At 39.1% G+C, this 19,714-nt stretch overlaps 1 protein-coding gene across 1 annotated transcript in view; it reads left to right on the top strand.

Annotated features, from left to right (window-relative positions):
* CNTNAP2 (contactin associated protein 2) overlaps positions 1-19,714 on the top strand; it is a 1,928,204-nt gene that overhangs the window by 1,163,276 nt on the left and 745,214 nt on the right. Inside the window, exon 11 of the mRNA XM_032866749.1 lies at positions 12,519-12,625. Within this exon, the coding sequence (XP_032722640.1) occupies positions 12,519-12,625 (107 nt within the window). The remainder of the gene's footprint in view (positions 1-12,518; positions 12,626-19,714) is intronic.

Here is a 19,714-nt window from a genome sequence, read left to right as displayed (position 1 = left end):
AGTGAACCGTAGAAGACATCTTCTCTGAAAAACATTTCATTTTCTAACCCTTTATGACATTAGTCCATTTAGTCACACTGCTGATTTCATTTTTTTGGTTAAAAAGTAAATTCTCAAATAGAGCCCTAAAGATAACAACATCTTCAACTCTACATAAGGACAAATAGGACAATCTTCAGCATTTCATTTTGGAAGAAAATCAAATTAATGAGATAGTTGTTCTACACCATGCTACCCAGGATTTGTAGAAATGAGTTAAAGCCCTAAATGAGAATAATTTTGAAATGACTTATTTCTGTATTCTTGCTTAGCCAGGTATTACCGTAAATAGTGATAATAGTGGGTAATCAACTGGAGATTGTCTTGCAGTAAACATATCAAAGGGAGAAGTAACAGCAATGAACATACTTCCTCTGAAACTCCTAAGTATACAAAAAAAAAAGACAATTATATTTGAATTACACATGGTTAAATAATCTTTACTAGTACAAGATGTTTGACTGTGGTGAAAGAGCCATTTATTGACATTGATGAGATCAGATTTGAGGACTGGAATCCTTGCTCTCTTTCTAACATACACAAGTGTGAACACTAGACAACCACGAATAAAGATACTAATCTGAATTTTTAGTCTCTGGCAAAAACAAGCTGTCAGATCTTTGGAAAAGTGTTCAGTATGTTTGGCCTTTATTATGTGCATCTCCAAAGGAAGTGTTAAGAACAGGGTGTTTGTTTTGTTTTGTTTTTTAATTTTTTACAACTGAAAGTTCTTTGATTATTTTTATTCTGGGACATGTATGTCAGATGAAGAGAAATTCCTTGTGTGATTTTCCTCAATTCTGTAGTTTGTCAGCATGGATTTATTGAAGACCTGCTGTGTCTCAGGAGCTGATCCAAGTCTTAAGAGACAGCTGACCTAAAGAAATGTTGAGCATAGAATGTAGAATGTAGTTGTGTTACAGTGAATAATGATGGGATAAAACAAAATCTTATGTCATGAAACTGTTAACCCCAAATCCTCTGGCGTCTTAAAGGATAATTGCCTGCCTTCGCACAAACATTTTCAAATTCCCCATCCCATTAGCAGACATCTCCTTTCTTTACTCCCTGGAGAACCAAAATCTGCATATAGCCTTTTTTGCAAATAATACCCATTACAAATTGCCTCTGACAGAAAGATTTCCAACCAACTCAAATTACCAATTTGCCTTCCACAGACACTAGCATGTTTTCCAGAAAAAATAATAAGTTAAACAGTGAGGATAACAAAACCATAGCAATTGTTTAAATTGGCTACCACACGATTTGTTCCAGATGAGCTGTTAAAATAATGTAGGAGATATTCCTTTCATAGTGTTCCTTGTACAAATACAAATACAAAAAAAAAAAAAAGAAACTCCATAAACATAGTATACCTATTGGACTCTGTGTCAAAAATAAACAAATAGAGGGGCGCCTGGGTGGCTCAGTGGGTTAAAGCCTCTGCCTTCGGCTCAGGTCATGATCCCAGGGTCCCGGGATCGAGCCCCACATCAGGCTCTCTGCTCAGTGAGGAGCCTGCTTCCTCCTCTCTCTCTCTCTCTCTGCCTGCCTCCCTGCCTACTTGTGATCTCTGTCAAATAAATAAATAAAATCTTTAAAAAATAATAAATAGATAGATAAAGAAAAAGGAAAAAAATAAGTGAAAGAGCCAGACATTGGAAAGAATGTGTCCAGACACTCAAATGTTTCAAGGATGGTAAATCCATGTTTTCTTTGCCTGTTTATTTCTTGGGAAGTAAGAATTACTATTTATCTGTATATTACATACTTCCCAAAGGTCTCTGGTTTGCAACTGTGATTCTCCATTGTAACTTAGGACAATTACGTAGGTATATAAAAAGTACTAGACAAACACCTGTGCCCAAGTCCAGGCTATGCCATAAATATGCTCTGTGACCTTGGGCTCACTAATTTCACTCAATTTCCAGTTTTTAGTTTCTTCATCTGTAAACAAGAGGGTTAAATGAGGAGTTCAGTTACTCTTTCTACCTTTAAACATTTACCATATTATTTCAGTGGTTTTGAATTTTCTTTGAACCCCGAAGTAAACAGATGTGAATTTTGAAATTAAACAAAAAGCTAAAACAAAGAGAACAACCATAACAAAAACCCACCAAAAACACGTACATGTATTATGATCATTTCATGTCATCATAATCTTAATAGGTTATTAATTTAAGGTTTTGGAGCAAAATTTGAAAGGTCTTCAACACTGTTGGTGGAAATGGATGTAGTGTCAGATTTCTGAGGCCGCATAAACAATCTGTTGGGTCCATGGTCAAAGGAACGAGACTGATACAAAGCGAAGGTCAAGCAAAGCTTTATTTCGCGCCAAGCATCGAGAATCAAACTGACCAGCCAGGGCTGTCTCTTACAAAGAGGCGACCTCTCTCTGCCTTACAGACTAGCTTTTAAGGGCAAAGGCCATGTGGTTGGGCCTGGCCACACATAGGTGGCCAAGGAGATTGTAACACACAGAGAAAGTTGCGTAGTCATGCTAGGTCACACATGGGCCGCCAATTGAATTACAGTTTACCCTATAGTAGACATTTGAACTAGCCTATCACCTTGGTCAGAATGGGTGACCAAAAGGTGCCCAAAGGGTGGGGCCCATACTCTTTGGTAGCTAGGGAGACAGTATGCGCCCACTGATTGGATGTCTCCACCTGGCCTGACCCACCCTTGTATTTGGGCTTTGTTACCTGGGACTGGTTTCTGGGACTTGTTTTTAAGTAAGTCCCCTGGGGGAAGGGGAGCAGGGACAGTTTAAGTTTTCCTGCATCAACAACAAAGTCATTGTTTAACCGGATCTGGCTAAATAGGTTCTTACAAATCTGCTTGACAAAGGAGCTTGGTTATAATAACCCTCCCCTAGTGTGTATCTCATTTGGGGTTTTTCTATCTCCTTTCAGTGGGGACAGCAGTCCCTCCTAAAGATTGTGTGTATGTGAATAGTTTACTCTTGTAGGGAGATTTCTGTTTGTTTCTGGACTGCTGACTTAAAAAAATCAGAACCTACATGCACGGTACAAAATTATTCAACTCAAGTATAAGGCAGGGTTTATTACCAGTGTTTGAACAGATTCTAATCCTTATCACTGTATCATTTTAAAGCTTATCATATCTTCTGGTTTGACAGGGTTAGTACTAATTTTCAAAGTCCTGGGCCAAATGTCTGTGTGTCATGGGAATATCCTGGGTATTCTGTATTCCCGAGTCAGGGGAGTCTTCATTTAACACATGATGTAATCACAGACTTTCTTCCTTCGTTCAGTTCTTCACTGGTTACTGTAGTTTTCTTCTTTGGAAGGAGGCTTGGGGCAAATGTCATTGAGGCTCCTGGATACGACGTCCATATTGAATAGGCATTTTATTAGTTGTTTTATTTGAGTAGAATGCACACACAGTAGTTTCAGGTATATGACCTAGTGATTCCGCTCCTCTGTACAATACGCTATGTTCACAAGCGGACCTCCCGTCTGTCACTACACAACACTGTTACAATACCGTTGACCAAACACCCTATGCTGTACTTTTCATTCATTCATGATTTATTCACTCCCGTAACTGGAAGCCTGTGTCTTCCTTTCCCCTTCATCCATTTTGCCCATCACCCACCCCCCATCCCTGTGACAACCATCAGTTTGCTCTCTCTATATTTATAGGTCTGATTCTCTTTTCATTTGTTTATTTTGAATATACATTTTTAAAAAGTTAATATTATGTAGCTTGTGTGTGTGTGTGTATGTGTGTGTCTAACATAAATGAAAACATTGCCTTATTGATATATGGAGAACAAGGATCTATTAATTATACAAATCATACATTTCTGCTTTGAGCGAATTTTTTTTTTAAGCAAATGTATTCTACATCAACTTTAAGAAGCCATTTGTGTCTCTCTGTTTTTTAGAATACTGGTTTCATCATGTATGATACTTTTTATACCTGCCAACACTGAAAATAGGACATTTTAAATGTTCTTCATTAGTAAATATTTGGGAGGTCAGAATACAAAGATGCCTATCCAAAGGGATGTGGTCACTTTGATTTCAGGGTTGTAAGAAGTGGTGAACCAATTAAAAAGACATTGCACTTCATGGGGTGCCTGGGTGGCTCAGTGGGCTAAAGCCTCTGCCTTCGGCTCAGGTCATGATCCTGGGGTCCTGGGATTGAGCCCCGCATCGGGCTCTCTGCTCGGCGGAGAGCCTGCTTCCTCCTCTCTCTCTCCCTGCCTCTCTGCCTACTTGTGATCTCTCTGTGTCAAATAAATAAATAAAATCTTTAACAAAAAGACATTGCACTTCAAATATTATATGTTTTATGCAAATTTTCCTCATTTTTAAAAAATATTTTTTAAAATAATGAAATTGCATGTATGCCTTTGGAAGCACAAATTGTAAAATAATTTTACTATTGGTCTCATGGTAATTTGTTAATAATATCACTTCCTCTAAAATAGTTCATCATCTTAATCGCATAAAAATATAATTTTATAGTATTCTATAAAAGTTAACTTCTACTGTACTTAATAAAAGAAACCTATAAATTTATGGAGTTTCATTCTTATGTTAACCATTATTTTATTATCCTTCTACTACCCTTACTATCCTGGTGTTTCTTGATTTTGATATTTCTTGATATGGATTAACTTGTCAAAATACTGTCTTTGCTAGACTACTGGGTTTTGCCAAGTTTGGGCTTGCTATTCTAATAGCTATATCAGTATACGACGACTTCACTCATTTTTCAGAGTAAAGGGCTTATGTTAGATGTGTGTTTCTTTCATCTACAAATAAGATAGCATTCTGTAGAGGCAGAAATTATGTAAAGCCTTTGGTCAGACAGTTTGACTTCCTGTATAATGGTATTATGTTTATATGATAGATTTGAGAGAGATGGACCAGATAATCCAAAACTCACTCAGAGTGCAGCAGTCTGAGACGTTCTCTGTTTCTGCATTCATATACTAGCAAAATGGTACTACAAACTATTTCCAACTATCTAAATGGACTGATAATTCACTTACTCAAAATTCATACAACAGTTATTTATTGAGTACATTTACTGAGTACGTGCCAGACAGAATTCTAGGCAATGGATAAAGGGATTACCTCTTGAATTTTATTTTTTTAGACAGATATAGTCCATGCCATCATGGAAAGCATAGTTCAAAGAGAAGCCTGACAACAAAGATATTATTAGGTGTATAACTAGAAATTGTGATAGATGAAAAAGCAAAAAATTGTGGTGGACACGAGGGTGGTGACTACTTCATATTGGAAATGTGTGTGTGAAGGCACAAGGGAAAGAGAATGACCCATTGGTGAAGCAGAAGGAAGGCAGGTGTCATGAGAAGATAGCAGGAGGAAGGGGAACACAGATTGGCAACAGAGAAGCAGGCAGAGGGGATCATGAAGAGACGGACAGGATGTCCACATTTTCTCAAGTGCGATGAGAGCACATCAAAAGTCTTTAAACAGTAGTGTGACATGATGTTAAAGTTGACTCTGGCATTTTATTGAGAATAATTTAAAGCAAGGCAAGAACAGACAGGAGGAGAGAGTAGGGAAACATCGTAATCCAGGGAAAAATGATGCTGGGTTGAATTGAGTAGGTAGAAGTGCAGAAAGTGGACACATTTGAGGCAAGTTTTAGAATTTTAATTCACAAAGCTTTGCTGCTCTTTGATGTAGAAGCGATAGAAACGGGGAGGTAAAGAATAACTTCTGCTTTTCTGAGATGAGCAACCCGACAGATGGTGGTGCCGTTAACCGAGATGAGACTGAGCAGGAGAGTGAGAAGGTTAGGGAGTAAAGTCCTTGTGATGCCTCTGATACATCCAAGTGAATATGTCAAGAAGCCAGTTAGATATGCGGGTCTGACTCTCTCCAGGGAAGTTTGAACCAGGGAAACAAGCTTGGAGCCGTCCTCGACAGAACCCGGCACTGAGCCTGAGAACTTCCAAATCTAACGGGTGGGGCAGTTAGGGTGGGGCCAGGAAGCAGCTGAGTAGATGGTCCCGAGCTGGAATGTTATTCAGAAACCAGACTCCTTGAAATAGTCCTTCGCCATCCTCTTGTGTTCAGAGATGTCCATTCCAGGTCTTGCCATCATTGGTTCATTTTAGGAATGAGGCCAGGAGAGACTGGAAAGAAAGAACAGCGCATGTCCTTTCCCTTTCAAGGCTTAGCCCAGACAGTGCACTCGCAGGGAGCTTAGTCACACCCCCCCCCAACCCTAAATTAAAAGGAGCCTGGAAAATGGTGTCTTTAGCTGGTTGGCTCTATGTTAAATAAGACATAAATTCTGTTGCCCTAAAAGGAAGAGAGCATTGATTTGGGGAAGCGATGTGCGGGAGGTTATTGACTTCTTTCCGAAGCCTGATTCTTTACATTTTTTTTCCCTCGGAGACCGGGTACTCTCCCTTCCAAAAGCAGATGGCCACATGAAAGAGAGAAGATATCGGAACAAAATAAGAGTTATGATAAGAAGGAAGAAAGGGGACAGGGCTGTTGACCAGATACCCATAACTTTCTGCTGTAATCCTCAAGGTGAATGTAAGCTTTCTGCTCTGGCCAAACCCACCAATTCATTATTCTATAGCCACATTTTGCTCTTACTCATACTGGTGTAAGCCTTTGCTTTCCCTCCACGGGGGAAGGTACTTCTCTTTTCTTTCAGGCTAACCTGAATCTGTGCTTCCTTCAAAGATTAATTTTTCCATAAATCTCAGTGTACTCATATAATAGTGATATATGATCCTAATTCTGTACCAATATTTTTAATATCAGGCATAGAGAGAAACCTGAATTGCCAATTGCATTTTGATGAATAAATACAATTTCTTGAGGATAAAGCTGCCTTTATTCTTTGTTTCTCCAGAGTTTGTTTTAGAGTGTCTTGATTGATTAAAAAGAACTTACTGTTATTTATCTAGGTTAAATACTATTGGGCCCAGAGACAGGTGAAGAACTCGTGATCTTTGCAGGTCCCTCTCCTCCTGTGGGCCTGTGATCTCTTAAAAGATGTTTTATTCATAAAACAATGGGGAATACATTGTAATACTCTAACTCAAAGTAAATTAACAAAGCAAAATAGAGTGAACTCAGGTTTTTATTACAATAGAAATTATTTTTAAGGTGTTTATATAGTAAGGCTACAATTAATGATTGATATGGTTGTCTGGAAATGTGTAATTGTTGGAAAGATGCAGACCAAATACGCTTGATTATTCTTAATGGAAAATTTGGGCATAATGCAAGAGGTATAATAAATATCTCTGCATTTAAATATTTCCATAAATAAATGCTTGTTGAAGTGGCACCATCAATATAACATTAAGTTTTCTGGTTGTACAGCTATAAAATTAAGTTATGTAGTAATGAAATACTAAATTAGTTGCTGGAATTATGATTATTTCTCTATATAATTTCAGTTTGAACAGGAAAAAAATGTAAGGCAGTGATATATACTCCATAGAGAGTATGCCTTCAACTAAAATTGAAATCTAATTAGTGTGAAAATAAAAGTACTAAAATATCGTTAAGATCAATATTGACGGTAATGCAAAAGAGAACTCTGCCGTGATTGTGAAAATAGCTCTGAGAGCCAGCGGTATAAAAAATAGCATTTAAGAAATCAAACTTTCTAAATGAATTTCTGGGTTTGATAAGCAAAATTAAAATTGGGAGCTAAGATGAAAGGAAAAAAAAATAAAATTCAAGAGGTAATTTGCTCTGGGATGGTAATTTATAAATCCCTCTAAATAATTTTCCAGTAGTTCACAGAACAGCCTACACCTAACCTGAAGTTTTCTTTTCTAAACTTTAGAGCAGTCTACGGCCATACCACCCTGAACACGCCTGATCTCGTCTAAACTTTAGAACAAGGTATATTTAAGGAGCAAGTATAGAATCTGTACTAATCTCTAAGCAGATTAAGAATCGCAGGCTGACTCTGTACAATAGCTAAGCAGCTGGGAAAGCTCAGCTGAGTCAGACTGAGAATATGGAACTTGATTTTTAAGGCCAAATGAAACAGTCCTTATATTCTGTGATGATTTTCTATGAATTAATAAGGTCGAAACTCAGGTGTTGGGAAATGATCACACCTACCAAGTGGGATTAGCAGATTATCGTATTGTCACTTTGAGTGGAGAAGGGCTGCACAGACCAAAACTGCTCTTCCTTCATACTGTCTCCGCCCACCCCAACTCCCCCATAACCCCCCGCCCCCCCACAACTCCACCCCTGTGCCCTCCCATCTGGGCAGTTTCTCCTCTTGGCGCCCTCATTCTTCTTGGAGACCTAGAGCTGGAATGCTCTTGAGCTTTGTCGTTCAAAATGAGGTCCTCTGACCCGCAGCTTGAGCATCACTGGAGAATGTTTGAATTGCAGACTCCACCCCATACTTAAGTAATCAGAGTCTTCATTTTAACCAGATTTCAGCGACTTCTGTGTGCATGAAAGTTTGAGAACTTTGGTGTACCAGCGGCTCAGGATATTAGCAAAAGCAAGCTATTCAGAGAGACACTCCACCGTTAATCATTATTGGGTATTGTGTGACTGTATTTCAGAGCAGCACTCTGGTTTTTATATGGGGTTCTACAGAAACAAATGTAGTTCTAAAGGTAACACAAAGGTTTGCTTTGAATTTTATATAAAACTATTTTAACTATTAAGCACTTTAGAGAGGAAAAAAAACACTTTCACTGGGTTTTGAAGACCACCATTGCGCTCCATTATGCTGTCAGAGAAACATTCTTCAGATTTGAAAGGAAATTTCTTCTGCTGTCTTTGTTTAACTAGTATCCACAAAAGTGGGCTGTGATGAGCAAATCTGGTACCATTTGCAGTTCTTCCAGGTAATACCATTTTCCTCAACGCCTTGCAATGAAAATCAAGTATAGAAATAAAAGAGATAGTCTGGGTAGAATAAAACGCAGCTGTCATCGTTAACCCTGGACAGAATTGCTGCATCTCTCCAAACAGACACTCTGTCCGCAGAGTTTGCTTCTATATTAAGTAATTGTTATACACGGGACTCAAACGTTAGCTTTTGTTTGCTTTACGTATTGTGGCGTAAGTCAGTTTCATTTGAAAAAAAATAAAAGCATTCTGATTCAAAAGCATTTTTGGAAAGCATTGCTACAACTGGAAGGGTGATTGCAGCTGAACGGGTGTCCGATGCCAGGGCTATCTGGGGACAGAGCTCATTGGCTGCACCCCTTCTGGAGCCCTTTGATCACATCAGATTGACACCTGCCAACTGCTCCCTCGATCCTGCTCAAATCGTTCTCCGTAGCGCCAGGGGAGCCATTGGGATTCAGGTTTGATGCGACTCAAACTTCCAAGCTAGGACCTGCTGTAAAACAAACTATATATTTCATAGTTTACTGGAGCAAGAGTCTAGATGTAAGGCTAAAATCATACATACACTAATCCATATTTTTTGCAGTAAAAAGGGATGTTTCCGCCAAGCGTGGTTCAGTCCCTTCATGGTCATGGCATTCCCCCATTGCGTCCGTGGGTTGGCCGGCAGGCATTCACTGAAGGAGGGCCAGGCACCTGCCGTGCGAAGAAGCAGAAGCAGAAGAACCCCTAACTGCTGAGTCGCACCATTTAGAAGACACAAGATGTTCAAGCAATCATTACTAAACAATGTGATAATGGGATATGGGACTTACACAAATGGTTTTATGCAAGTACAGGAGAAGAAATAAACAGGAAGTAGGAAGCTTGATTAATTTGTACTTTGTTTTGCTTGGTGACTGGCCCTAACATTTTTTTTTTAAATATAATGATGAAGTCTTCGGGTTTGAAATTACATTTGAATCCATTCAACTTGGAAATAGAACATTTTTCTCCAGTAAGAACTAAATGCCAGTCATCCACATGAGGCTGATGTCCGTCTTAAAAATACAAGTTATAAGGAAGAGACATTAAAAAAATAAAATACTAAAATCCCACTTAAATAAAAGATCACTTTAAAAGAAATCCTTCATACTGAATTTTAGGACTATTCAGTCAATCTCCCATGATGGTTATATGCTCCTCGTGTGTAAGTATACAGTAGTCTTAATTTTTTTTTTTTTTAATCATCGAGAGGTGTGTTTTCTGCTTTCTGCATTATTTAGAGCACATTTAGATTCCAACCTGGTTTTCCTTTGCAAGTCAGTACACTTCTGCACTACTTTCCCCTGAATTAATTGATATAATGAGCTGATGTAAATTACTTTCACTATTAGGCTGAGCTAATATTAACCCACAACCATTTAGAAAGTAAATATACCACACGAGACATATACATACTGGATTCTAAACTTAAGTATCAAGGGTGTTTTTTTAATTTTTCTGTAATTTTGTAGTGTCCATCCAATTGCTCTGTCTCATGGTGTGGAGAATCAGGACTGTGGGCATAATAAACACCTTCTGCTGAGGCCCCTGCCTGGGCCCATGGGCAGGGGAGGTGGTGGTGGGAGGGGTGTGGTTCTGTCTCCTTGTCAGCACTTTCTAGCTTTCCTTCTGGGAACACTTCCAACATGTTAATTATGAAAATGCAACTCCCCTTTTAAGGTCCCAGGGAAATGCTCTCAACGGTATATTTTTTTAATATTCTACTTTATTTATATTCCACTGGTAACTGCTCTGATATCTGTATTTCTGTAGCCTTCCCTGTTCCATTGATGAGTCATCAAATTCTGCCTGGTGGTGTCTTTTGTGTGACTCTTACCCCCCACCTCCACCTAGGTTGTCAGGTCTTTGGAGAAGGACCTGCTAGTGAGCCTTGATAATGCCAAGTCAAAATTCATATGAAACACAAGTGCCTTTTTAGCATAGAGTGGACTTCCCATCCCCCCGTGATAATCCAGCATCGTGCCTGTGCTTCTGTTGTATTTCTCCCCCAGGAATGCTCTTCCTCTCTTCTTCTCTTACAGTCCTGTCTCTTCATCGAGGCTCTGCTTAAACACTTTACAGTGCGCCCCAGATCTGCATCTGACCCCTCCTGTGTAACTCCGTCCTGCAACATTTGCCCTGATTATTTCACTTCTAATTTCCACCTTACGTGGTAGCTTTCGGTAGATTTACTTTTGTCGGCTGTCAGTTCCTGATACCTGACGCACCTTCTGTTTCCCGTGTCTTGTGCACACAGCAGGTGTTCAGTAAACGTTGTCACGTGACTGAAGGTTTGCAAAGCGTGTGGAGGAATGGCGTTCTCACGGAAGAATCAAAGGTCCCGTGCCTCACGGGGGTGTGCCTGGTGGTAAATCAAGAATGGGGAACAGCAAATGCTATCTCCGAAGCAACCCCTATCACATTTTGTAGCAAGCAGCTACCAGGGCATGATGACTAAGCGTCCCATGCAGTGTTGCCTGTGACCCACTATTAGAGATCCTACTGTTTTAATCTGGGCGGGTGCTTCCATTGTAGACAGTCTCTTACTAAAATCTTGATATCTTTTGTGAATGTTAACACATATTAACACCTTTGTCATCTGTGAGCATCTCTATCGCGATCATAAAGAATCAGGTTGTGGGGAAGTTGCAGAGAGGAATTGGTGGGAGGAATCAGGGTAGAGGACCAGGAGAAAGGAAAGAGTCTGCTGCTGAAACAGGAGTGTTTCTGGACAGATTTCAACTTCAGTGTCATGAGGGTACAAGCAAGTGATGCAGTCTGGCCTGGAAGCTGCGGTCCAGATACTCAGGGCCCCTGTATGCTGCCCCTCTCACTCCTGCCTGTTAATTATCTCCTTTATGAGCATTTCCTCCAAACCTTAAAACTACTTAGCTAGGTAAAATTGCTCCGTTTTTTTAAGTAAGAACTTGATATTGCGAAAGGTTAAACTACATAGCCACAATTGGCTACATAGTAAGTAGAAAAACAAAGATAAGAATGTGAAACCTGCATTTTCCCCCTAAATTATGCTCAGTGCCACTTAGGGTAGGTGGCTTTCATTGGTCAGCTGGGTATAGGGAGACGACAGAAGACTTAGAAATCTTTTAAGACTAGTCTATTCTGATTGCTCTTGCCATGGCATTATTTCAAAACCTCAAATTGCTATGAAAAGCTCAGTAGTACCCTTTTTTGACTCAGTATTGGTCTTGTTAAAGAATAGGATGGGAAACAAGATGGCTAACCTTCCATCTTTCACCAGGAGGAAATTCAGCTAGTCTCTTTGTTTTTGTGCGAAAGCAAAATAAAATGAGTCTGTGATATGCAAATGAGTCTCTCCACTGTTTGTTAATTTCCACTGTTTACTCAAAAATGGGAAACACCAGGCTTGTGATACATCATCTTTTGTGCGCTTGGCACCTTCCATCATGGATCGTATTAATCTGCTTAAACTAACAAGGATTAATTGCCTTGGTAAGTCAACCTGGCATTGAAATGATATATTGCCCAGACAGCTTGGAATTTGGCCACTCATAAATCTCATTCGTGTGTTGGTTTATTTCTGTTTGTCTCTTTCTCTGACAGATGTGTGCCCAATCACTGTGAGCATGGCGGGAAGTGTTCGCAAACATGGCACAGCTTCCAGTGCGCTTGTGAGGAGACAGGATACAGTGGGGCCACCTGCCACAACTGTGAGTGCCCTTTCATCTCACCCTGACATTTAGTAGCCCAGACCCCAGGTCTTTGGCAGCCTGGGGAGTGCACCCACTTGATTCTGAAGAACCCAGATTTTGTTGTTACTTCCCCGGAATAGTCCTGTAATCAAGATATACTCTCTCATGCCTAATGACACACAAAAAAGGACCAATGTGTCCAATGTTCCATAAACATAGTTGGGATTGGAATGCCAATCTTGGATTTGCCTCTGTGTGTCTAAGCCACGTCTGGATAGATGGTTTGGGAAATTGTGTTAGTGCAATGTCTTTAACTGGATTCTCATTTATCAGTTCATCAGAGAGACAGAGTGTAATGTGAACATTTAGTGTCTGGACAATAATTGTCTCATGCTCTATCGCAACTATTTGGCCATGTTTTTCAAGTCAGAAAAAGAGGTTAGAAAGTGGAATAAAGTCCATTAAGTTGTATATCTAAAATAATAACGCAAGAAGGCAAATATTCAAAGTAAAAAGTGGCTTGCAAAGACAATTAATAGAACACAGATGTGCCTAGATTTACATTACCACTTTACAGTGGAAGGTGGAGGTTTGTGTTTTTGTCATTTAAAGGATATTTTAAAATGAGTGTTAACTCTGTAGTTGTCTAACATTAATTTTCCAAAAATGTGTTGCTGTTTACAAAGCCCTTTTAGAAACAGATTTACCATAAAACATATAGTTGAAAGAAGTTGTTCATCTGTCTGTCACGTGTGTATGTGTGTGCATGGTGTGCATGCATGTGCTGGTGTGTGTAGGGAGAGAGGAAGGGGGAGGGAAAGAGAAGAGCTCCAATCTTCAGTCTCCTCCCGATAGGCTGAAAAACTGAAAATCTGGTATTTAAGCCCTCTAATTATACAGACTTCTTGCATTCCACTTCATTTTTAGGAAACAGTGACAAAAATATTATCAGTGAAGAGTTCTGGGGATAATAAAAATGCAGGACAGCTCTCTGAGCCTTTCATGTTGTTACTTGTAACAATGTATAATAAGCTGTTCGGAATATAAGACCTCAACAAAGAAAAATGTTTGAAATTTATTTTATTGCCTTATTATTTTGTTTAGGAAGCTGCTCAAAAGTAAGAGACAAAAGTGCTCCTTAAAAAATTAACATTAGGGGCACCTGGGTGGCTCAGTGGGTTAAGCCTGTGCCTTCAGCTCAGGTCATGATCTCCAGTCCTGGGATCAAGCCCCACATCGGGCTCTCTGCTCAGCGGGGAGCCTGCTTCCCCTCTCTCTCTCTGCCTGGCTCTTTGCCTACTTGTGATCTCTGTCTGTCAAATAAATTAATAAAATCTTTTAAAAAAATTAACATTAATAGAAGATGTACAAGAAAATAAAAATAGGCACTAGATTAATTTTTGGTAAAGGATTTCCATATGGATGCATGGAAATGTACTTTAATGAATAAAAAATGATACTGATACTTAAATTAAAGGATTTATAACTAAAGTTGCCCCTTGCCAATCACACCAAATGTTAACTTTCAGCCTGTGATATTCATTATATGATAAATGATGTTTGAATTAGGCAAACTTCGATAAAACGTCATACTTTCACTCCACCAACATAATTTATATATTGTGCTACAAATAACACTTTTAACTAGGAGGGATCTTGTTCCTGAATATGAAAATTCTAACCAAAAACAAAGAATAAGAGATTGGTGCTGGTTACAAGGGTTTCCTAACTCTGTGCCCACTTGATGCTGACCTGGAACAGCAAACTGCTCCTCTTCTTCTTCTTCTTCTTCTTTTTTTTTTTTTTTTTAATAGCGGCTTCCTTTCGTTTAAATTCACAGCAAAGTAAAGGAGATTTTAAAAATATTAAATTTGTTTTCCATTTAAGTGCATGCTACTGGTTGAGTAGCTGAGGTTTTTGTTTTGTTTTGTTTTTTGTTTGTTTGTTTATTTGTTTTTAAAGAGTAATAACTCCAACTAATAGACATGTCCTAACTGTATTTAGGTTTGGCCTTAGTGGCAATCTCTAGATACGAAGGAGGGAAATTATCTTCTACCTGTCCGGTATTCCGCATTTGTTTCCATTCATTTTAACATAGAAAGCCTGATCTCTTATTGTCTTCCCTGAGTGAGGCCAGAATTTTGAAAATCAAGTGTGTGCGTAAAGAGAGGTTAGAGGATCACAGTGCGTAATTAGAGAAAGGGTTCAGTGATATTATTTGCTTGTGAAAAATATTTATCTTGTACCTTATTGAAGGGTATATGCTTCCAAATAAACTGAAAGACTTGGTGTACCTCTTAGTTACTCCCATGGATTAGTTAAAAATTGGGAAGGAAGGTCTGATCCAGCACATAATAATGGAAAATATACATAATATATGCCATTCAGTTTGATATAGAATGAATCATATTACATTTTTACTCAGTGACCACACTCATAGTAAGAGCACTAAGTAAAAAGAAGCCAGCTTCTGAGGCTAGCTATGAGATTATCATGCTGTGCACCTTTGTAGAAAGTCATTTGACTTCTCTCGGACTTTCTTTATTCCCCTTGACTAAATGGCTACAGGAGTCTCTTATAGTTCTAAAAGCTGAGGCTTCCAGTTGCTCATTCTGTGTTCTGGTTTTGAATTTTGTTAACATTATTAAATACTTTACCTCATTATTCCCTGAAGAGGACGAAGGGTCCCTTTTGAAAAAAGGAGTAATGGTAATTTTATAATGGCACTCCTTTAAAGAGGTAAAAAAAGAACTAACTAAAGCATCGAGTTTGCTGTAACTAAATATTTCATAGAGCTTCAAACATTACAATTGAGCTACTATTTCCACACATTTTCCACTCTGGTCCTGGCTTGGTCGGGGTAAGATAGCCATTCCTCAGGAGACCGATGATCCTCAGTCCTAGATGCTGGGGTCCAAGATGGAACTGAGAAGCCCTTTTTTGATAAGTCGTACTGCCTGAGTTTGAACTTGGCCCTGTCACTTATTTGTAACCTTTGGGCACTTAGCCTCTTGGAGCTTTAGGTTTTTCTTGTGTGGAGATGGGTGCAGTGACCCATGTCAAGCCACCTTGAGATTAAATGAGGTGGCTTATGGAAGACACAGGTAAGAGCTTTAGCATATATTAGCAATCGGTAAATTTTCACCAATTCATGCCTTTCAGAACAAGGCATCCTTTGATCTGTACTTCTGTACCAGTAATTGTCCGCATCCCACAATTAGTCACTTAATTTCAAGCTGTCACTCATTGTTGTCACTTGTGTGGCAGATTGGGTTTGAAGTGAATGATTTCCATAGTTTTCTCTTTTTTCAGAAGAACTGAAGAGAATTAAAAGTAATCTGGATGTGCCTTGGACCTGTATCTGTCTATCGGTTGGTTTGTTTATACATGGAGATTCTATTTTCAAATACATTCTCTGTAGGGCTCAGAGGGTTGTTATTTACAAACCACTCTCCTGAGGAGTCAGGATGTCTGCCTTTGGATGAGGAAATGTCAGGGAAAGCCAGAGGTGGGATAGCAGGAAAGGGCAGGCCAGGTTTGTTCTCCAAAACACGGAAGAGGTTAGTTTGTGACCAAATGAGGCAAATACATTAAATTGTTGCAGTTTTATACTTTTCACATTTTCTTATGCAGATATTCCATTCTTGATGAATTTCTGACTCATAGCATATTGAAACTTAAAATCGTGACAAAGAGGGTAGAGTGATCGTGTTGAATATTTATTTTTTGTTATATTGACTTATCCTCATCCTCTTCAAAGTATGAGGATGTGTCTTTCTTATGAGCAAAGCTTTATGTTTATAGTTAGTCTTTTCTCTCTTCCTGGTGCTGTGTAGACAATCGGTCTCCAAACTTACTTGCCAATACTTCAGGTGCTCTTTAGGATCTAATTACCATCTCGTGTTTTCCACATGTGTTCCTTACACTTTATAATTATGGTGCTCACTTACATAAATTAAATACAAAAAGAAATCCCTTATCTCAGGGCTTAGTAGACTTTTTTTTTTCCCCCTCATGCTGCTGGAGCCTATCTTTGAGCTCAGTCATTCTACATATGATACCAGTGTCTTACTTGGAACTGCCCTAAAAATCCCCAGAATATTCCCAATAATATGAAAATTGGCAGCTGTCTTCACAAGTCAGAGGACATTTAACAGATACAAACCATGTTTGGGGGTGGAAATTTAGGAGAATTGTTATTAAATACCAGGTATTCATTCTAAGAGAAAATCTTTTTCCAGATTTTGTTATTAAAAGAGAGATTTTCACCTTGCCCAGATAAATAGGTATTATTATTTACAGAGGCAGTAAGAGGGGATAAACTGAATGACCTACGCAGATCTCTTCAAATTTAAAAATTGTGTGATTTTGAGTTCTAAGATACTAAGAAGGTACTGATGTTGCCACACAAATGCAAAACTTAATTTTTTACTAGCCAATGTTGGAGGAAAAATCGAAATGAAAAGGACAGTATTCTACATCCTGTAGTCTGGAGCTATTACTCTGGGTCCATAAATTTGTAAACCATAAATTACACTGCACCTTATTACCACACACATGAAAAGTGCAATGGATTTCAGTAGCACACACCATGTTATTTATAATCCATTATACTCATAAGTAATTGAATTCAAAGCATAATTTTTAAAAAGAAATTAATCCTACCTGCTTGTAGTCACACTAACCTACAGCATAAACACCTGGATTTATTGGCAGTGGGAGATTTGGTGCCTCCATCTGTTTGGAACGACCACAGTCTTAGGCATCAGTGAAGACAACTTGGAATCTGAGTGTTGCCATTCTCTTCCCCACCAAGAAAAAAAAAAAAAGTGTTCACTGTATAGAATCATGTCCTTAAAGAACTGGAATCCATCGCGCAACTATAAATTCAGCCGGCTTATAAGGACCTACTCAGAAATGGCTGTGTTTTTTATCTGGTTTTCCACCATACATTTCCTCCCCTTCCCATTTCCAGTCTCCTTGACCTCTGTTCAGTTCTTCACGCATGCCCTGTACCCTCGCACTGTTCTCACTCCCCTGCCGCTGCCCCCACCACAGGACTTTTTGCACATCCCCCCTCTGTGCTTTGTCCAGTACATTCCTACTCATCCTTCAAATCTCAGTTCAGTAGCTGCCTCCGTAAGGAAGCTTTCTGTGACCCTGTAATTAGGTCAAATCCACTTATTCTAATACACACCTTAGCACTGGCAATGATGGTGATTTGACATTTATTATTTGTGATTCTTTAATACTATCTGTCTCTTCCCCTGGACTGCATTATCTGAGAGAAGACAGTGCTGGTTTCTGTTGACCACTTTATTCCCAGGGCCCCCCAGCATATATTATGTGCTCAGTGAATGTGCGTGGAATCAAACGGTGAATGGATGGAAGAGAATGTAAAAAGCATCAGTAGCTTTTTAAAAATCATGTCCTTGGGGCACCTGGGTGGCTCAGTGGGTTAAAGCCTCTGCTTTCGGCTCAGGTCATGATCCCAGAGTCCTGGGATCGAGTCCCGCATCGGGCTCTCTGCTCAGCAGGAGGCCTGCTTCTCTTCCTCTCTCTCTGCCTGCCTCTCTGCCTACTTGTGATCTCCCTCTCTGTCAAATAAATAAATAAAATTTTTAAAAATATATATAAAGAAAAAATCATGTCCTTTTACAAATCCATGAAAATGGTGAAGCTATGAAGAGGAAGTAAGCTAAAGTGACAAAAGGGAAACAAGAGGAGGGCAGATAATAGAAGATGAGTTAGTGAAAGGCTGAGAGGGTAGTGTTAGTATTAACAGCAGAAACAGCCACAAGAGGTATAAAGTTCTAAGAAGTTTTATGGAGGAAGCCAGTGTATGCGGAAAAAAACCTGCACATTTCCAATAATCATGAGGAAAACATTGGGCCATGCATGCTAGAGCACGTTCATCGTGACTTGTGGACATATGTAGTAGGACTCTCAAAGGAAGTTCAACGATGAAATGATATCTCAGGTAATAAAGTGCCGTCAGCTCATGTACTGGCGGTTGTATGGGCTATTCTAAAGTAGATATGGATATATCTATATAAAACATGTATTTATATATAGTATTTATTTTTATATATAATATAGATATGGTTTAAATATGGATAAATGAATGACAAAAAAGTTTAAACTTGGTACAAAATTTGAAGAAGATGAATATAACCCTTTTATTTATCACGTAATATCCTACGTATATTCTTGCTACTAGAAAATTACAGAGAGGGAAAAGAACTCAGAATGTGAAATTTGACGTTCTGATGTCAAATCCTCAAATCTTCAGGCTCTACAGCCTTTTTCCATCACCCGATTTCTTAGCTGTAGGACAGGAACTGTCTCCCAAATCTATAAATCCTCTGTTCCCTCAAACTCTCTTAGCACAGTAGTACGAATTTCACTTGTACCCGTCAAGAATAAAGTCAGCTCTTCGAGGACATGCTGCTGGCCACTGATAGCAAGCAAATGAGAAGTGTTGGACTGAATCCCCTCCACCCACCTCTTTTTTTTCCTCCTCTGTGCTGTGTTGGCTTTGTGTTTTGGACTGTCATTTAACCTCTTTGACCTTAACTATCCTTTGGGACAGTCAATGAAATATTGTCTCTTCTTGTAAATTTAGAAAACATTTGGTATCATTTTGTAACTTTTCTTGTACCACTGAGTCTTTTAAAAGAGGCAGCAAAAGTTTTGTCTGATTAGAAGTAGCTTCAGCTTACAAAGCACTGATAGAGTTGATTGTCTAGGAAAAGATCAGAGGGTTTCTCAGTATTTAAGCCAGTACTCACTGAAAAGATAAAAGGCTTTATTAGCAAATATAATGGCTACACAGGCTGATTTACATTCACAGGGTGGATCTGCTCTTTGTAACAGAGACACAGCATCACGTAACCAGATTGTGCTTCTTTGTTAGCAAGTGAACAATGACCAGTCTTCCAGTTTTACCTCCCTTTCTCATCCTTTGCATTCCCACACCATGACCTACTTCAGAGGCTCCGTGTGTCTCTGTCATTAAGGGCTGGGTCCTTCGCATTAAGTAGTGGCCCTAGGGCACCACCACAGGACCATGGGACACAGAGGAGCTATACTCCTACCATCACTTAG

The sequence above is a fragment of the Lontra canadensis genome, unplaced genomic scaffold (genome assembly GCF_010015895.1).
Source record: "Lontra canadensis isolate GAN:19392208 unplaced genomic scaffold, GSC_riverotter_1.0 scaffold2, whole genome shotgun sequence".
Taxonomy (NCBI): Eukaryota; Metazoa; Chordata; class Mammalia; order Carnivora; family Mustelidae; genus Lontra; species Lontra canadensis.
This window is presented reverse-complemented; position numbering and strand designations above follow the sequence as displayed.